At 40.7% G+C, this 15852-nt stretch overlaps 1 protein-coding gene across 7 annotated transcripts in view; it reads right to left on the minus strand.

Moving 5' to 3' along the window:
* Nucleotides 1-1788: 1788 nt before the first annotated feature.
* The window catches only part of LOC113009220 (protein tyrosine phosphatase non-receptor type 12), a 54329-nt gene continuing 40265 nt past the window's right edge, over nucleotides 1789-15852 (minus strand). For 2 of the 7 annotated variants that reach the window (XM_026147409.2, XM_080292077.1), the window contains 6 exons: nucleotides 10864-11053; nucleotides 8787-9744; nucleotides 5396-5467; nucleotides 4394-4444; nucleotides 2495-2578; nucleotides 1789-2179 (listed from right to left, as the gene is read on the minus strand). In XM_026147409.2, coding sequence (XP_026003194.1) covers nucleotides 2118-2179; nucleotides 2495-2578; nucleotides 4394-4444; nucleotides 5396-5467; nucleotides 8787-9744; nucleotides 10864-11053 — 1417 coding nt within the window. In that variant the 3' untranslated portion in view covers nucleotides 1789-2117. Of the gene's footprint in view, nucleotides 2180-2490; nucleotides 2579-4393; nucleotides 4445-5395; nucleotides 5468-8786; nucleotides 9745-10863; nucleotides 11054-15852 lie in introns of all 7 variants that reach the window. The other 5 variants (XM_026147410.2, XM_026147411.2, XM_080292078.1 and 2 more) reach the window with 5 other exon arrangements.

Consider the following 15852-nt stretch of genomic DNA (forward strand, 5'->3'; position numbering starts at 1 on the left):
AAAAGAAGGAAAAAAAAAGAGAAAAAAAAAAAAGGAGTAAACAGTAGTAGTCCTGGGTCCCTGGCTGCTGTTGTCCTATTGGATCATTGTCTCAGAAGCAGGTAAAGAACAACACGCCGTCAGATGAGAAACCAAACAAGTCTGACTTATAGAGAAGGCTTGGAGGTTTAATTTCAATCTGTCGAGTCAAAGGTTCAAGCGTTTCAGGCGATGTGTAACATTCAGACTCCGAAACACCGGGGTTTGTCGTGAGCAAACTGGCAGCTGAAAGGAAAGAAACTTTCATGGTCGATCAGCTGAGGTTTGGCAGAAGGAAAGAAACCCGACAGAAGAACAGCAAATAAACGGAAGAAATATGAGTCCCGAGCAGACGAGCCAGAAACACCGAAAGAAGAAAAGAGCAAATAAAGGAGGGCTGCCATCAGCTGTCTTCTCTGAAAGGTGGACTAAGGCAGGCTCATGGTCCCAGTTGTGAGAGTCAGAGTCACAGAGCTAACAAGTTCGGCTTTTTCTGTGTTTAATGTCATTTTATCTCAAACGTGGGTAGCTTAGAAAAAAAAATTCTCCAATTCATTAATTTAAGGTGGGACTGTACTCTTTGGTTCAGCTGCTTGGAGCTCACACATATATACTACACTTTACACAAATTCATTGGCTTTAATCTTACCGTTTTTGCTTTCAGACTATAGACTGTATATAGAAGATGTAACCACCATCTGTTTTTGATTTCCGTTTTTAAAACCTCAACTTTTCTTTTTCTTTTTTTTGACAGGTCATATGATCCGTAAGTGCTTAGTATTAGATTAATAAAATGCTAGAATTTCACTCACTGACACTGAAGCACAAACTTCTTTGATATGTCTGTGCAACAAGTCAGATACAAAAATGCCCCATAAATCACCAGCATCGCAAAAATGCTTCCTGTTTGGGTAAACCTGTCAATCAAAACAACGCCCCCCCACCCCAGCTTTAAGCCTCACCAGTACCCATGTGAATAAGTAATGTAAAAATCCACCCACCATATTCTTTATATAAAGAGGCAAATAAGTTATAGAGCCCAAAAAAATGCTGGAAATTCAGAGATTTTAATATGGGACTATGGACTCTATGAAGCCTCAAGTGGCCACTACAGAAACTGCAGTTTTTGCTAGTTCGTTCTCATTTTTTTTATTTATTTATTTTTTAAAGCTCAGTTAGTTGCCACTGAGACATTGACACAACTATTACTGCCCGCTGCCATAAAATCACCAGCTGCACTTTAATGAACACCACAATGGCCAAACTTTGTTAACCTGTCACTCTGGCAGAGAAGCATGGACGTGTAAAATAGCAGAGCTAACAACAGCAGTGAGAAACTGGTAACAGTGAGCTCTAGCGCTTTCGTTTCCGTGACGATCCTTTGTAATGTAGCACCAGCACTTTGAAACAGGGAGAGAGAGACAAAGAGAGAGCACCCTGGCAACCTGTGCATACCCAACAGAAATGGGTAACAGATTATCGAAGTTCGCTTTCAAGATTGTTGTTCGTTCAGTAGGAGGCAACAGACAACTTCTGGGAGTTAAGCCTCCCACAGTAGTTTTTCTAATTTAAGGTAATTCCTGATATAGGAGGAAAAAAAATTCTCATTTGGCTTTAAACAAAGCGCTCAGCCTGAACACTTATTTATATTTGACATGTAACAGCCTTAAAAGTGAGGTGTCTACAGCTCATGGAGGAAAAACATGCCCGCTCTTAGTCTTCTCTCCAGTCACCCCCCCCAAAAAAAAAACAAAGGTGAGAAAACCCCCCCACAGGAATTATCCTTTATTAAAACAGGGAAATAACTGATCCCAGGTCAGCATCTAGAGTAGTCAAACCTGCCAACATCAGCAAGCTGAGGAGGAGAACATTCTAGCCTCTTGACTGTCCCTGCTCGGCACAGTGGCACTTTGCAGGGAGGACTGAGGAGGAGGAGGAGGAGGAAGAGGAGGGTACTGGCAAACAGTCACTCAGAAGGTTTTTCTATGAAATGCGTAGCATCTATCATCTTGGTTTTTGGACCAGCCAGGTGAGGTTGGTAGACCCCATCTCCTGACAAGGGAGGACAGTGGTGGTGGACGGGCAGCTGGACTGTTCCATCATGTCCACTCCAGGGGGGGTCGTCGAGGACCTTTGGGCTGAATGCAGCGGTTACCGAACCCTGGAAGGAGGAAATGTCTTAGCTCAGTTTGTTTTACCTCAACACCAGAGGGAAAACCTGCCTGTTCTCAAGAACCATCAAACGTTTTCTGCACATGTAGGCCAAAGCGAGCTTTCTGATCAGCAAAATCAGTGGCACAAATCAAAAAATGATGACCTTAATAGAAACCGTGTTTGTCAGCAATATTTCCTGCACAGATTCACCATTGATGTTCCTTCAAAGGCTCAACTAGTAGAGACTTGAACAACAACAGTATCCAATCACAATTACAAAATAAAAGCCGTCTACAACAAATGAGACAGTAGACTTACCCACCCAGCTCTGGCTTGCTGTTGTTACTTGTTGTGGTGTCAGCAGATGGAAGGTCGGCTGGAGAGGTCGTCACACAGTCAGACGCATCTACACATAATCAAATGCAACAAGAAAGACAGATTAATGGGGTGGAAGTATTCTTGAAATAACAGTGGTGTATATGCTACTCATAATTCAAGTCAATTACATTATAAAGCAGATTTTAAAATGAGTTCGTTAGAGTGATATAGGATCATGTCAGAAAATATAAAAAAAAACATGAAGTCAAGAAGACAGAAAACATGCTTAACAAGACAGTACAGGATAAACATACAAGACTCTTAAAATAACTGAAAACAAAATGAATTACAGTGAAACCTTAAATGTTAAAATAGTGTAATCATTAAAAACTACCAACAGCTGTAGAAAGCGTATGTAACAAGTAGATATATGATAGCTTACAGCATTTATTGCTCAAGTCAAAAGTATACTAGTCAAAATAAAGAAACTCAAGTTTTGTGTTTTAAATAGATTTTAGTTAAAAAAAAATTTATTTTTTTTTTGGGAGATATGGCCTCTGGACGTGATTCAAGCAGTCACTTGTCTGCTCACGGACCACACAAGTATTTTGATTTGCTGTTGAGGAGCTGCTCTCCATTCCTGAATGAGTGCAGCCACCTGCTGTGCAAAGATCATTGATTGTGGATGCCTCTCATGAACACATTAACCCAGCATCCAAACACTTGTATTGTATGTTCTGAGACCACCGGCTTGAGAATACAGAAAATTTAACAAACACTACAAGAGAGGTTATTTGTATCTGGTAAACGATCATGACCAACAAAAGTAAATGCAGTAAGAAGATGTTGTGTTCTGGTCTAGTGGAGAATCTACATTATTGTTACAGCTAGCTGCTAGCCCATTATAACCGTTTGTGCACTTTGCACATCTGTGGTACCCAGCTGTATCCCAGAATGCAAAGCACACCTGACCACATGAAGGACTTAGCTCAAACCTGCAGCATACACGTAGATGCAGTTTGCTCGGATTGCGTTCACACCACAAACAAAGTGCTCTGGCGTTCTGAGACCACCTCAGGGTCTCGGTGGGGTTGCTTTGGTATGCACCCGAGTCTGAATACTGCGTTCACACCTGCACACCAAGAGGGGGAGGGACCGAACCAGAGAATAATTTAAACACACCAAATACCACAGGTGCAAAAAACAGCCTACCAGGTTAAAATGTTGTAGAGAGAAATAGATTTAAGACAAAGACGAACACACAAAATGTGTGTTTTTTGGGGTTTTTTGACGAGGGCTTTAAATGTTTATGTATCAACACGTCCCATGAGACAACATCTGGTTCACTAGGTAGTGTTACTGTGCAAAAATTCAAACATTTCTCTCCCATGAAAGTTTGATGCTAAAAGCCCGGCTTGCAAAGCAGCCTTTTTATACTTAAGAAATGCTCCTAGTGAGTTATACTCATAAAAAGGTAAAAAAAAATATCCCCACTGAATTAAAGTCAAATAAGCTGTCATAGCCACAATAAAACTACTGAAGCAATAAATTGGCATTAACCATCATCACACAATCCTCATAGCACAGATAAGCATATGCACTCATTATAATTGCAGCTCTCTCTAGACATGTTTTATCTTTTTCACTCCCTTTTCCCCCTCCTCCTGTATCTCTGTTACTCTCTCATCCTCGCAGCGGTTTTTCTGACCAACGCTGTCAGTGTTATCATCGGCAGGCTAATTTGTAAATCACCAAAGGTCCCTTTCCTGCTCCGCTCTGCTGGCCAACTACTGTGAGCACAAAAAAAAAATATCGGGGAACATGCAGAGAGGCAGGGACGGAGAGTTCAAACAGAGGTGAGAGATGAAGAGAATTAGTGGACTAATGATTTGTGCGTTCGCACCTTTATGTGAACTCCACTCGGCTGAAGCTGATGTTTTCGCTTCCAAAGGGTCTGGCGGAGAGGAAGACAATCGGTGAATTTAACACAGGATGGGCGTTTGAGGACAAATGATCAAAAGACACACAATACAGCACAAATGCACACACATTCCCACATTCAGACACGCTTAAAAATCACAGTCAATCCTCAAAAAGGTGCTCCCAAGTTGTGCCTGCATTTATGTAAAACATTTGAAATAATTAATTGAACCATAATGATCCGGGCGCACACAGCGGACAGCCTCTTAAACTGCTTTCTTTAAATTAACCTCATCTTTCTGCCCTCTTGTATCCATGTTTCTATTTGTAACTCGCTTCCCAAAGCTGTAACTATGACCGTCTCCATCTCTGCATGGCTGAAATAAGCAATGCTGACCTCTAGTGTTTCAAAACTGCCAAAGTACCTCTCAGCAGTGGTTTAATTCTTAACACAAACACCTCCTTTTCATCTCATGTGCTCCCTCGTGGCGGAATATTTTTAATACTGTTTTCTTCCACTATCAGAGGAGCTGTGCAGGGAGGAAGGAAAAAAAGAAGAAGAACAGCAGAAGGCAGCAGGATGGTCGCGCTAATGGCGAGTCAATCCTGTGAACGAGAGGCCTCCTACCTGCAATATGCGAGTCCATCTGGTTGTTTGAAGTGAGGATGACAGAGACTGAGGCCCCTACCTGTTCATACGCTGTACTAGGCAAGAGAAGCAGAACACAGAAAACCAGTTTCCTCCTGTTTCAGCTCACATCAGAGGCTGCCGACTGCATCAAACAACCACTGCTGCCTGGCTTTACTCTCACTACCAAGTTCGCGAAAATATGGCTAAACCACACAGCAGCACATGAATCTTTGATCCAACTGCCTCTTTCCCTCCCCCCCTTTTGTTAAAAGAAGGACAACACAATAACGTGGCCGCCCAGTCAATCCACACCACTGGGTACACACCTGTGGAACTTGACCAATGCAAACGCACCTGTGGCCAGTATGAAGGACTCAGGGGTTCGCTCGGGGAGAGGGGGAGGGGAGTCGTCGCTGTCCCAGCAGTCTGGGTTAAAAAGGTCAGAGGTCAAATGAGAAGCAAGGTTAACTACTGGCCGAGAAGAAGGGCAAAAAGATCGGCAGTCATATGGAGACAAAAAGGCAAGAATGTTAAATGTTATATAATTTGTCTGCATATTGTTACTTTTTTATACAGATATTCACTGGTTCTATTTGGTGTATATCGTGTTATCATTACTTCATTTTAGGGATCAGAGAAATGTCCGTATAGTCTCATGTTTGCCATGCTGGCTGCCACTGGACTACTGGCAGATAAGATGACATTGACCCTTAGTAGTGTCGCTTAGTGATCTGCTCATTTTGTCCTTAAAAGATCTGGGATCCAGTTTTTGTTCAGCAAAGTTCCATTTGTGCTTAAAGATTTTAAAACCGTTAATAATCTGTTAATTTCTCTGTCTGGCAAGAAACAATGAATAAATGAAAATAAAAACAATATCCACAATGGCCAATCTGTTATTTTTAGCGATGTTTTCAGTTTGTGGAACCGCCACACTTAAGTCATAGCTACAGTTTCTTAAAAATCTCTTCTTCAAAATTCAGCATCATCGTTACCCGGTTATAGTTAAGTTAGTGTGACATATGAAGGGGAAAATATGACACTTTAAAGTTTGGCTGGTTAAGATACTTCTGCTTTACACAAAGCCAGCAGTTATCCTTACTATGAATTATAAATTAAACCCTTCTCATATGCCAACCAAGAAAGTTAAAAAAGAAATCAGCTGACTTTCTTGGTTGGCAAAAAGAGTCAAAGTCAAAATCTTAAGTTAAATATTAGGTGATGTCCCCTTCATCTAATATTCCACCATCTGGCCAAGGCCCACTGCCTTTCTGTGGATACTCCGGATGCTCGAGCTTCCTCCCAGAGTCCAAAGACATGCAATTAGTGTGATTAGGTTAACTGGTGATTCTAAATTGCCTATAGGTAGGGCTGTTCGATATAACGATATATATCGGATGACGATATAAAAACGTCTATCGTTTCATTTTACGCTATCGTTTGTTTCGTGGTGTCGTAAAATAAACCGTTTACAGCAATATTTTTTCATCATTTTGATGGTCACTGTAGTGGCTATATTCATTTCTTAAAGTTCTCTCTTTCTCTTATATTTAATATAACCACACTACTGACGGACAAGCGGCTGTTTTTATGCGTTGTGGTTAGCAACAACAACAACGGTAAAACCATCGCGTGTCCGCTTGTTTATTTTCCACACAAACCTTTCACAATAAAGCTCAAGATCCTGTTGAGACTTTTCAAAATAAACTGAATCACGTGAAAGAGCAGATTATTTACGGATGAGAAGTAAAAAAGAGCCGCCAGGTGCTAAAAAATAAACCTTAGACTCAAACGTTAGAGCAGGCTTTTCCCCGCAGCACGCCGTGTAATAAATACTCACAAAGAAAACGGCGGCCGTTACAACTTATGTCTAAAAATGTATCGTTTCATGCATCGGTTAAAATACTCGACTCCAGGTACACGATGCGCAGCTGTAAACACTTCACGCAAGTCGAGCTGCCTGAGATTCACAGAATTTACATAAAAAGTTACAATTTTGTGATTTATATGTTATCAGATGATAGATGTATTATATCGGGATATGAGATTTTGGTCATATCGCACAGCCCTACCTATAGGTGTGAATGTGAGTGCAAATGGTTTGTCTCTCTGTGTTAACCCTGCATTCCTGTAAGTGACCTGTCTAAATTTTAAAAAAATCCCAAATGTTGTCTGAAAGTTTTTAGGTGTAGATGGGACACAACACCACCTCAGCATAAACTGTATGCTCTGGTAAATGTCATCTTGTTTGCAGACAGTCCAATCACAATCAAAAACGCAAAAGCTTAAGAAATGTATTAGACCACCTGTGTTAAAAACAAGAAAAACATTTTGTATTAGAAATGGATCAAAAACTGATTTTTTCTGTAAACTGTACATATAAAAACTCATGAATAACGTGATAATTATATTTCAGAATTAAAAACACTGTTTTGATTATTTTTATAATTATAAACTAAAACATTAGCTGTATATATTTGATCCCTCCATAATTTCCTGCTCATTTTGCTTAATTCTTCTTTGTTTGTTACAGGCTTGTAAAGCACTGTGAGCTGCACTAATCTCTCTAAAATGGGCAATTACAAAAGGTGTGAGTGATTCATTGGCAATGCAGTCAGCAAAACAGGCAGCCACCAGCTTTCTATTGACCAACCACAAAGCAGCAATTTGCTCAGTGCAACTCCTCAACAAAGCAGCCATTAGATGCTTGCAACCAATCAAACAGCAGCTGTTAGCTTTTCATAACTGAAGCACTGCTGCAGCCCAGACAGAGTGTGAGAGAAAGCCAAGCAGACTGAAACAGTCGACGTCAAAACAGACACATTTTCACATCCGATTTTAAATATTGGAAATACTCGAGGAGAGCGTGACATCAGGTATAATGCCAGAGATTCAATGGCATGTCAGTATATTTTGAATTTAAACTGCACAGACGATTTAAGCCCAGTCCACTCAATTTCACGTGAGCTCAGATCAAAGAAAGAAGAGCAGCAGAAGTCTCAGTCCTCACACCCCACCAGGAGATTAAAACCCACTTCTCCTTGTCACAATCACATCAATCCCAAACAGCGTGACACTGTCTGTTTGACCCAACGTGCACCAAAGTGGCGTAAGTGCATTCATCAGTATCATGCAGTGTTGATCTTTCCCCATCCAACATGCACACAGTTTTCTGCTCGCAAACACACAAAACAATTTCATTCATCCTTTCTCCCATTCACAAATTCCCTCACTTAGACAAACACACATAAACAAGCTGAAGGAGGAAGAGTTGTTTCCACACATGTCCATATTTGCAGCATTCCTCCCAAACCAACCAATTAGTCAAACAGTCATGCTTTGTGTGAGACTCACTGGAAACTATCTCTCTCCGATTTTCTTGTCATTTCCTCTTATTCCTTTCTTCCATTCCTCCTGTTTTGCCCTCTCCTGGCCTCTAACTCCTCAGCAGTGAGAACACAGTGTGTGTGTTGACAGATATAGCTTGTCATTAGATTGTTGTTTGAGACCTCTGGCTCCTTACCGACCCAGAAAATTACTCTACAGTGTGATTTTTTTTATTTCCTGAGTGTACAGTAGTTGAGTGCAAGCTTACTTGGTGCCTTCATGTGCATTTCAGGGAGATTGTTCTTGACTATTTGCCTGCTAAACCTCATTGTTTAGTGTTTAGTTTTCATAATTTCTTAATTAATTTCACATATTTTAAAGAATTGAGAAGGAAAGCAGTTCAAGCAACTGATCGACCTACTTGCTAAGGATGGAGAGACCGTTGGTGTGATCTGCCCTGCAATTGACATCGGCGACACCTTTCTGACCGGCTGCTGGTCTCCATGTTGAGAGGATGCCGTTACGGTGGCAGTCGCTGTGGATACGCTTGTACGAAAAGCTTCCTTTCCTCCTCCGGACATCTCCTCGGACACCTTCCCCTCCTCGTCCGAGTTGTCAGAGTGCAGGGGGTTGGTGAAACTCAGGGCAGTCCTAACAGGTGTGGAGGAGGAGGAGGAGGAGGAAGAGGAGAGGTGGGAGGAGGAGGATGAGGATGGAGCCACACGGTCTGAGGAGGAAGAAGAGGAGGTGGTCTTGGGGTACTGTTTGTCCGGGCTGTTGCTGTGTTGAGTCCACGCTGCATGGCCGGCTTTCAAATCCCCTCCCTGCTTCTCCACCTTCTCTCCACTCTTCACAGGAAGGTGGTTCGGCCTGGCGAGGCTGCCTCCATCTGCTTGACTCTCTCCACATCCACAAGCTCCTCCCTCTGTGCCAGAGTCCTCTGACAGAGAGGAGCTGGATGTCAGAAGGGACTGACCAGTGCGAGCTTTAAATGCGTGACTTCTTTGCAGTGCGCAGCTGTTGTTACTAGAACTGGAGCCTTGTCCGCCGGCTACTCCCATCGACGAGGAGGTGTCAAAGCTGCGAGGTCCTTCTTGCAGTGGCACCTTTTTAATCTCAATGCTGAGCTTCCTCTCGATTCGAGGAGCACCAGAACAATCAACAGCTGGGGAGAGGGGCGAGGATGGGGTCTGAGTCTGGCTTTGGCCTGATTCTGACTTTGAAGACATTTTGTTGTTGTAGTTGTCATTGAGATCCAGACTTGAGACCTGACTCTGCTGTTTTCGGCTTAGTTGCTCTTGATCTTTCTGCTCTGAGGGACTGGTCTGTTTGTTTGGACTGGGCTCTAGCTGATTCTGCTGCTGGTCTGTGTTCTTATCCTGAAATAAACGTAAAGTAGAACAAATGAGACATGTAATCTCCCCCCCTTCACAAAAAGCAAAACATTCACACGCCACCAGAAATCTTTGATGTTTAAGTTAGAGTTCAGAAAAAGCTGATTAAGCAGGCCCCACACACAAAAAACAAACATGAGCTGTAGGAGAACAAAACAACCTTATTTATATTCATGCATTTTCATACTTCTGCTGTTATTATAGACTGTGAGCCGGTTGTTTTCCCTTCTAGACTGAAACTTAATTCTTCTGAAATAATAATTTACTACATTTTACTTGCACAAAAACAAAAGAAATCATCATAACAGACACATAGATCATGGAATCAGCTGCAGTTCTTTAGTGATGTTACGGTTTGTTTAGAACATAAATAATGTCAAAAGACAAAAATGCAACTTTTTCCACTGCTAAAAGATAAAGATTTCCTTTTTACAGCATCTCATTTTGATACTTCCTGTAAAGTTACACCTATACCTACATGATGGGAACTTTTCATTGGAACAAAAACAACTTAAACAACTCAACTTGGTAATGAACTTAATTTTCCACTTAAATGTGTAATTACGTGCTCCTAAACCAGGACCACTGTAATAACAGGGAGTACCCATGTCAGAGGGCTAACTCCTACTTTATGGTCTACGTACTGGCTGCGTCCTGCCCCATCTGTGATATCTTCACAACTATGTAACTGATGCCCCGTGAGCATGAACGAGTGGCACAACACACACACACAAAAAACCCCAAAGCAAACAAAAGCGATGGATCAACGACAGAAAAAGCTCGAGTAGCCCACAGACAGGATGTACCACATATTTTTAACACTGCCCCTCTATCAGCCGTCCCTGCAAGTATATGGACATCTATAGCTGCCAACAGACTGCCCACGCACTATCGTTGCTAAATCACAGCTTCCCCATCATTCAGTCTAGGAAATTCCATAACCATTAGCTGACTTAATATATAACAGGTTTTACCAGACCAATTACTATTCTTATATCCGTGCAACTTCCCATGTACAATAAAAACCCTTTAGATACATACCATGTAGTTCTATACACAATAGTATCCTATAAGTTGCCAATTTTTAGTTTATGTCCAGCTCACCTCTGTCACGTTGTGCTGCGCAGTAGCGAGGACATGGATGACGGGTTTGGGATGGTAGCGGTCATTGTCCTGTCGCACGTTCGTGACAGTCGGGAAGGCTGACGGAGGAGATGGGGTCAGAATGGGTGGTACGGGGTGAGCCTCTGGGGGTTGGAGGATCTCTTCCTTTACGTCGCCTTCTACCTGCGTACTAGACCGAGAGAAAGAGAGGGAGAGGAAAAAAAGAAAAGCCCACAAGAGTTTGTTACTGAATAAATATTACAGTTGACAGTGAGAGTGACAGGCTTTTGATGATCTTTAATGAGACATTCCTACAGAGGCCAAAATTCATAAAAATTATTTTTTTACTGTTAAACTAAACCCTGGATTTTCTAGCCTGGATAAAAAGTTAAAGTTTTGTGCTGCGGGTAAGAAAATCAAAATGATGCAATGGCAAGAAATTCATCCTGCTGATCAGGAAACGCCCAGAAATTCTGACATCCTAAGAAGGGCGAATTACAAGGCTTATATGACGAAATTAACTTTTAATCTCATGTACGTATAAAACTAAAAGTAGGTCTGTGCTATGTTTTGTTCACCACTAGATGGCAGAATTTGAAAAAAAGTCTATACTTTTAGCCCTGTAGAGACAAATTCCATTTCTTATGTGATATTTTAAGACTTCTGCTCTCACCCATATTATGTGGCTTTAACAGTGACATAACCTGCCAATGTGACAAAGTGAAAACAGATCAGTGCTAAAGAGTTTCATTTCTCAAAATATAAATGGTGCTGTAACCAACAGTCTAAGACAGCTTTCTTCTTAAAGTATCGAAAGTATTTTATTCTCTTCCGTGCAGCTTCCTCAGAGCACAGAAGCAGAAAAAGACAAGTGTCAGTAACATGACAGCATCTATGGCTATTCAAGATAAGTTGTGAATGATTACTTCACCGGCCCACATAACTTTACCACATGTACAGTATTTTAGTAATGTAGCCTACTAATAAATAGTTCTGTAAAGCTCGCAGTGTAGGTGTGTGAGTTGCATACAGGATACAGTGGTTATGACAAAGCTAGCCACAGAGAGATGGAAAGTGACACAAGCAAATATTGTTCAATACATTTATATGCTGTACGCATGCAAAAATACAGATACAGAAAAGCAGTCAAAGGAAGTGGTGGTGTACCAATTTAGGAGCACATGACCAAGACAAGAGCCAGCATACAGGCTGACAGCACATGATGCTGTGTGTGGATCAGAGGCAGGCAGACACAAAGTCAGACACTGAAGTCGCAAGCTAGAAGCTCGGGGGATTTCCTTTCATTGAGCAACTTTGGAGTTGCAGTCAAACCATAAAAGCCTTCCTCATTAAGCCTCAGAATTGCAGCACAGAAGACGTTCTTCTTTCACAGAGGCTTAGATCTGCCGTGTGTATTCTTGTTTACTTGCTCTTCCAGACAAACATTTGTTCACATTTTTTAATAACAACAGGCTAGGATGCACACTAGATTAAAGAGCCCAGCTGATAATGGATTCTTAAGGCCGGTGCAGTTTTGATGTTCTCCAGAAATGTACACTTCCCAACCCAAAGAGTCTCACACACTAGTATTTTAGTGGACTGCCTTTAGCTGTGATGTGGCATTGTTTCAACAAACTTAGGGAGTGTTAGAGGATTTGGACCACTGTGTAAAGTCTTTTGCAGCACATCCCAAAGGATTCTCAGACAGGTTCAGTTCTGAACTCTGATGATCGATTCATGTGCAAAAATTATGTCTCATGCTCCCATGTGAACCCAATGAATCCTGGCATTGTCATCTTGGCCTATGCCCGTACTACCAAAACAAGACAAGAAAACAAACAAACAAAAAAAAAAAACACTGATGCAAAATGTAAGCAGTGTATTCAAATAATCAGCTGACCAATAGAAGCAACCCAAGAATCATAAAACTGACCTCACAACCTCAGTAGGCACTAGGTACGCCCGTGATGTGCGTCTAGAATCCATGCTTTACATTGCCAAGCAAACTGACAGCTACACAGCTGTTTAGTCCCAATCTCTTGGGTTCTCTTCATATTTTGCATTTAGAAATGATCTTATTTTCACTAATAAACATAGTAATACTAAACACAGTAATCTCAAACCACTTTCCTTATAGATTTATTCCTGACCACACCTGACACTTTAATTGAACACTTCATAACGTAGCATCAGTAGTTTCTGCTTCTTTTGCTTGATGCAAAATAATGTAACCTTTCTGAAACATCTTTTCCACGATCCCGGGACATGTCTTCTGACATGTTTTAAGCAATTATCCATTGGAAGACTGTTTGCATTTGCTTCCTTAAATTAAGTAGCCTTTTTGGCTAAATTGTGTATTTCACAAACTAGTTAGAAACTTGGGCTCGTGTCAAAATGACCACATCCACAAAAATATGACTACTTGACATTTCCTAACAAGAAGGCTATGGACATACAAACCTCCAGTATCCCAATATGACGGGCTAATATCAGCTAATAATATAGGCCACTGAATAAAGCCAAACTAAGTTGATTGTATTGTAAAACTAGAACTCGTGTGCATAACTTTTCCTCCAATTCTTGGAAGGGTGGGCTGTTCCAGAACAACAGCATATTTAGCTTTCAGGCTCAACATAACTTAAACTAGACACCACTATCTCTTTGTTTTCTTTAATGAAAACTTTAATTACCCATGAGAATTTCTTCTTCTATGTCATCTTTGTTGCCTGAGCAAGCATGAGATATTTAACAACACAGATTCCCAACTGGATCCGGTTATTTCCACGGGGGATTATAGACATTCGGATGCCACAAAGATTTTTTTTTTGGGCCCTATAAGATGAGATGAAATTTTAATGATTCCTAAGGGGAGGTTGAGCTGTTACAGGAGCAAACACTAATAAGTCACTGAAAAACAAACAAGGCGTAAAGAGAGGAGAATAAAGAAAAAATGAAGCTGCAGGCAACTCAGTGACAACTGCAGCATGTGTGACGAAATGTAAACATGTATTACAAAAATATAAGAGTTTAAATCAAATGCAGAAAGTACTAGTACTGCTGCTTTCCTGAGGGATCTAATGATTAAATAAAAAAGCCCAAATTATTCTGTTTAATGATAAAAGATGAAAAAGATCCAAGATTTCTCTCGTTTTGTTCAACAGAAGCAACAACACTTCAATTCAGCTCACTCTAACTTTTGCTAAAAACTGCTAAAACTATCCTGCAACAATGTCAGTATACAAAAAATGTATTAGTGTCATGTTGTCAACCAGCACAATGTCAAAAATCAGTCCTATCATGTTAGGACACTGGTGACACAATCCAGAAGAGTTCATTGTGACTATACCAGGATCTGCCCACAGTGTTCTTCATATTGTGTAGGTAGTAGGGGTGGGGGGAAAAATCGATACTGTGTAGTATCGTGATATTTTGTTTGCTAATAATGTATCAATACAGGGACAGCAGAAATCGATATTTTGTTACAAAAAAAAGTTTGTGGAATGGAACATGCTCTGACTTCAGAGCATTTTGATCCTTTTTCTGAGCAAGAATCCTGACATTCCTTCACTGTCCAAATGTGTTTAACTTTTTTTTTTTTTGGCAGCAATAAACATGACAGTTTACTTATTTTAATTTAAGACATGTTTTATTTTAATTAAGTTTAAAACTTTTTTATTTAATGTAAAATTATATTTTGTTTTAATTTACTTTCAAATTCTTCAGTTGCTGAAGGGGCTGCATAGTTTTCATAAATTTCAAAGTTCAGAATAGCTATAATTGTACCAGATGGTTGCATTCAGTTAAGTTGGACTAGACTGTAATACAAACCGTTCAGTTTGTCAACAATAAAACTGACTGAAATGAGAGACTGAGTGTGAGACTTTGATATTAGATAAAATGAATATTGATAAAGTTTACCTTTATGGACAGAATCTGAAGATCGCAAAATATTTAAAAAAAATTGCAATAATATCGTATCGTGCGTTAAGTATTGTGATAATATCGTATCGTGGGATGTATGGTGATTCCCACCTCTAGTAGGTAGCTCCCTTTTCGCCTGCTAAACAACCGCTTCCCCATTGTGTCCTTTAAAGATGTCCTATAGTGACTGGCACAGACACATGAGCAGCAGATCCAGTCGTGCAGGGTGTAAAGTGGGAGGGTCAATGGATCAGACTTGTTTTTCCAGCACATCCCAGGGATGCTTGATCAGAATGAGATCTGGGGAATTTGAAGGCCATTTCAACACCCTGAACTCTTTGTCATGGATCTCAAACATTCCTGCTGAAGACTAAGGATTGTATGTAGCATGTTTGCAAGTTTAGGTAGGTGTAACAGTCACATCAGTGCCACAGCTGCTTCCACTGGCTTGTGTTCTTTCTATTATCTTTTGCCATCTTTCCCCCAACATGCACCTAGCCACAGAGACAAGGTAAAAGCGGAAGTCTGATGTGTTTTAGCAACCAGCAGTAGAGTTTTCAGAACTTTGGTTTAGACTCCCTTCAGGTCTTGTGGCATCATTGAGTCATGCTCAGTTCTCCTGTTTTGGTAAGTACTAATCATTGCTTACTGGGAACACATGACATAATGTGTTGGAGATGCTCTAATCTAGTTGTCTTGTCACTACCTTGACAAAGTCACTCACTTTAGTTTCCAAGTTCAGCACATCAACTTCAAGAACTCTTCACTTGTTGGTTAATAGTGATTATCGTGGCCAGTGTTGGGAAGGTTACTTTTAAAATGTATTCCATTACAGATTACATGCCCCAAAATGTATTCTGTAACGTATTCCGTTTCTACTTTGGCAGCTTCTTACTCGATGAGAGTAACGTATTCTGAATACTTTGGATTACTTAATATATTATCATGCTGTTTACAACTACGTGAATGTACTATTGCTGTGATTTATTACCGTTACCGAACCATAGTAAAGGGACCTCTGGCTAATACGTGGGGTTCGTGTCGGGCTCGTAGCCGAAAAAAAGCTTT

The sequence above is a fragment of the Astatotilapia calliptera genome, chromosome 17 (assembly GCF_964374335.1).
Source record: "Astatotilapia calliptera chromosome 17, fAstCal68.1, whole genome shotgun sequence".
Classification (NCBI taxonomy): Eukaryota; Metazoa; Chordata; class Actinopteri; order Cichliformes; family Cichlidae; genus Astatotilapia; species Astatotilapia calliptera.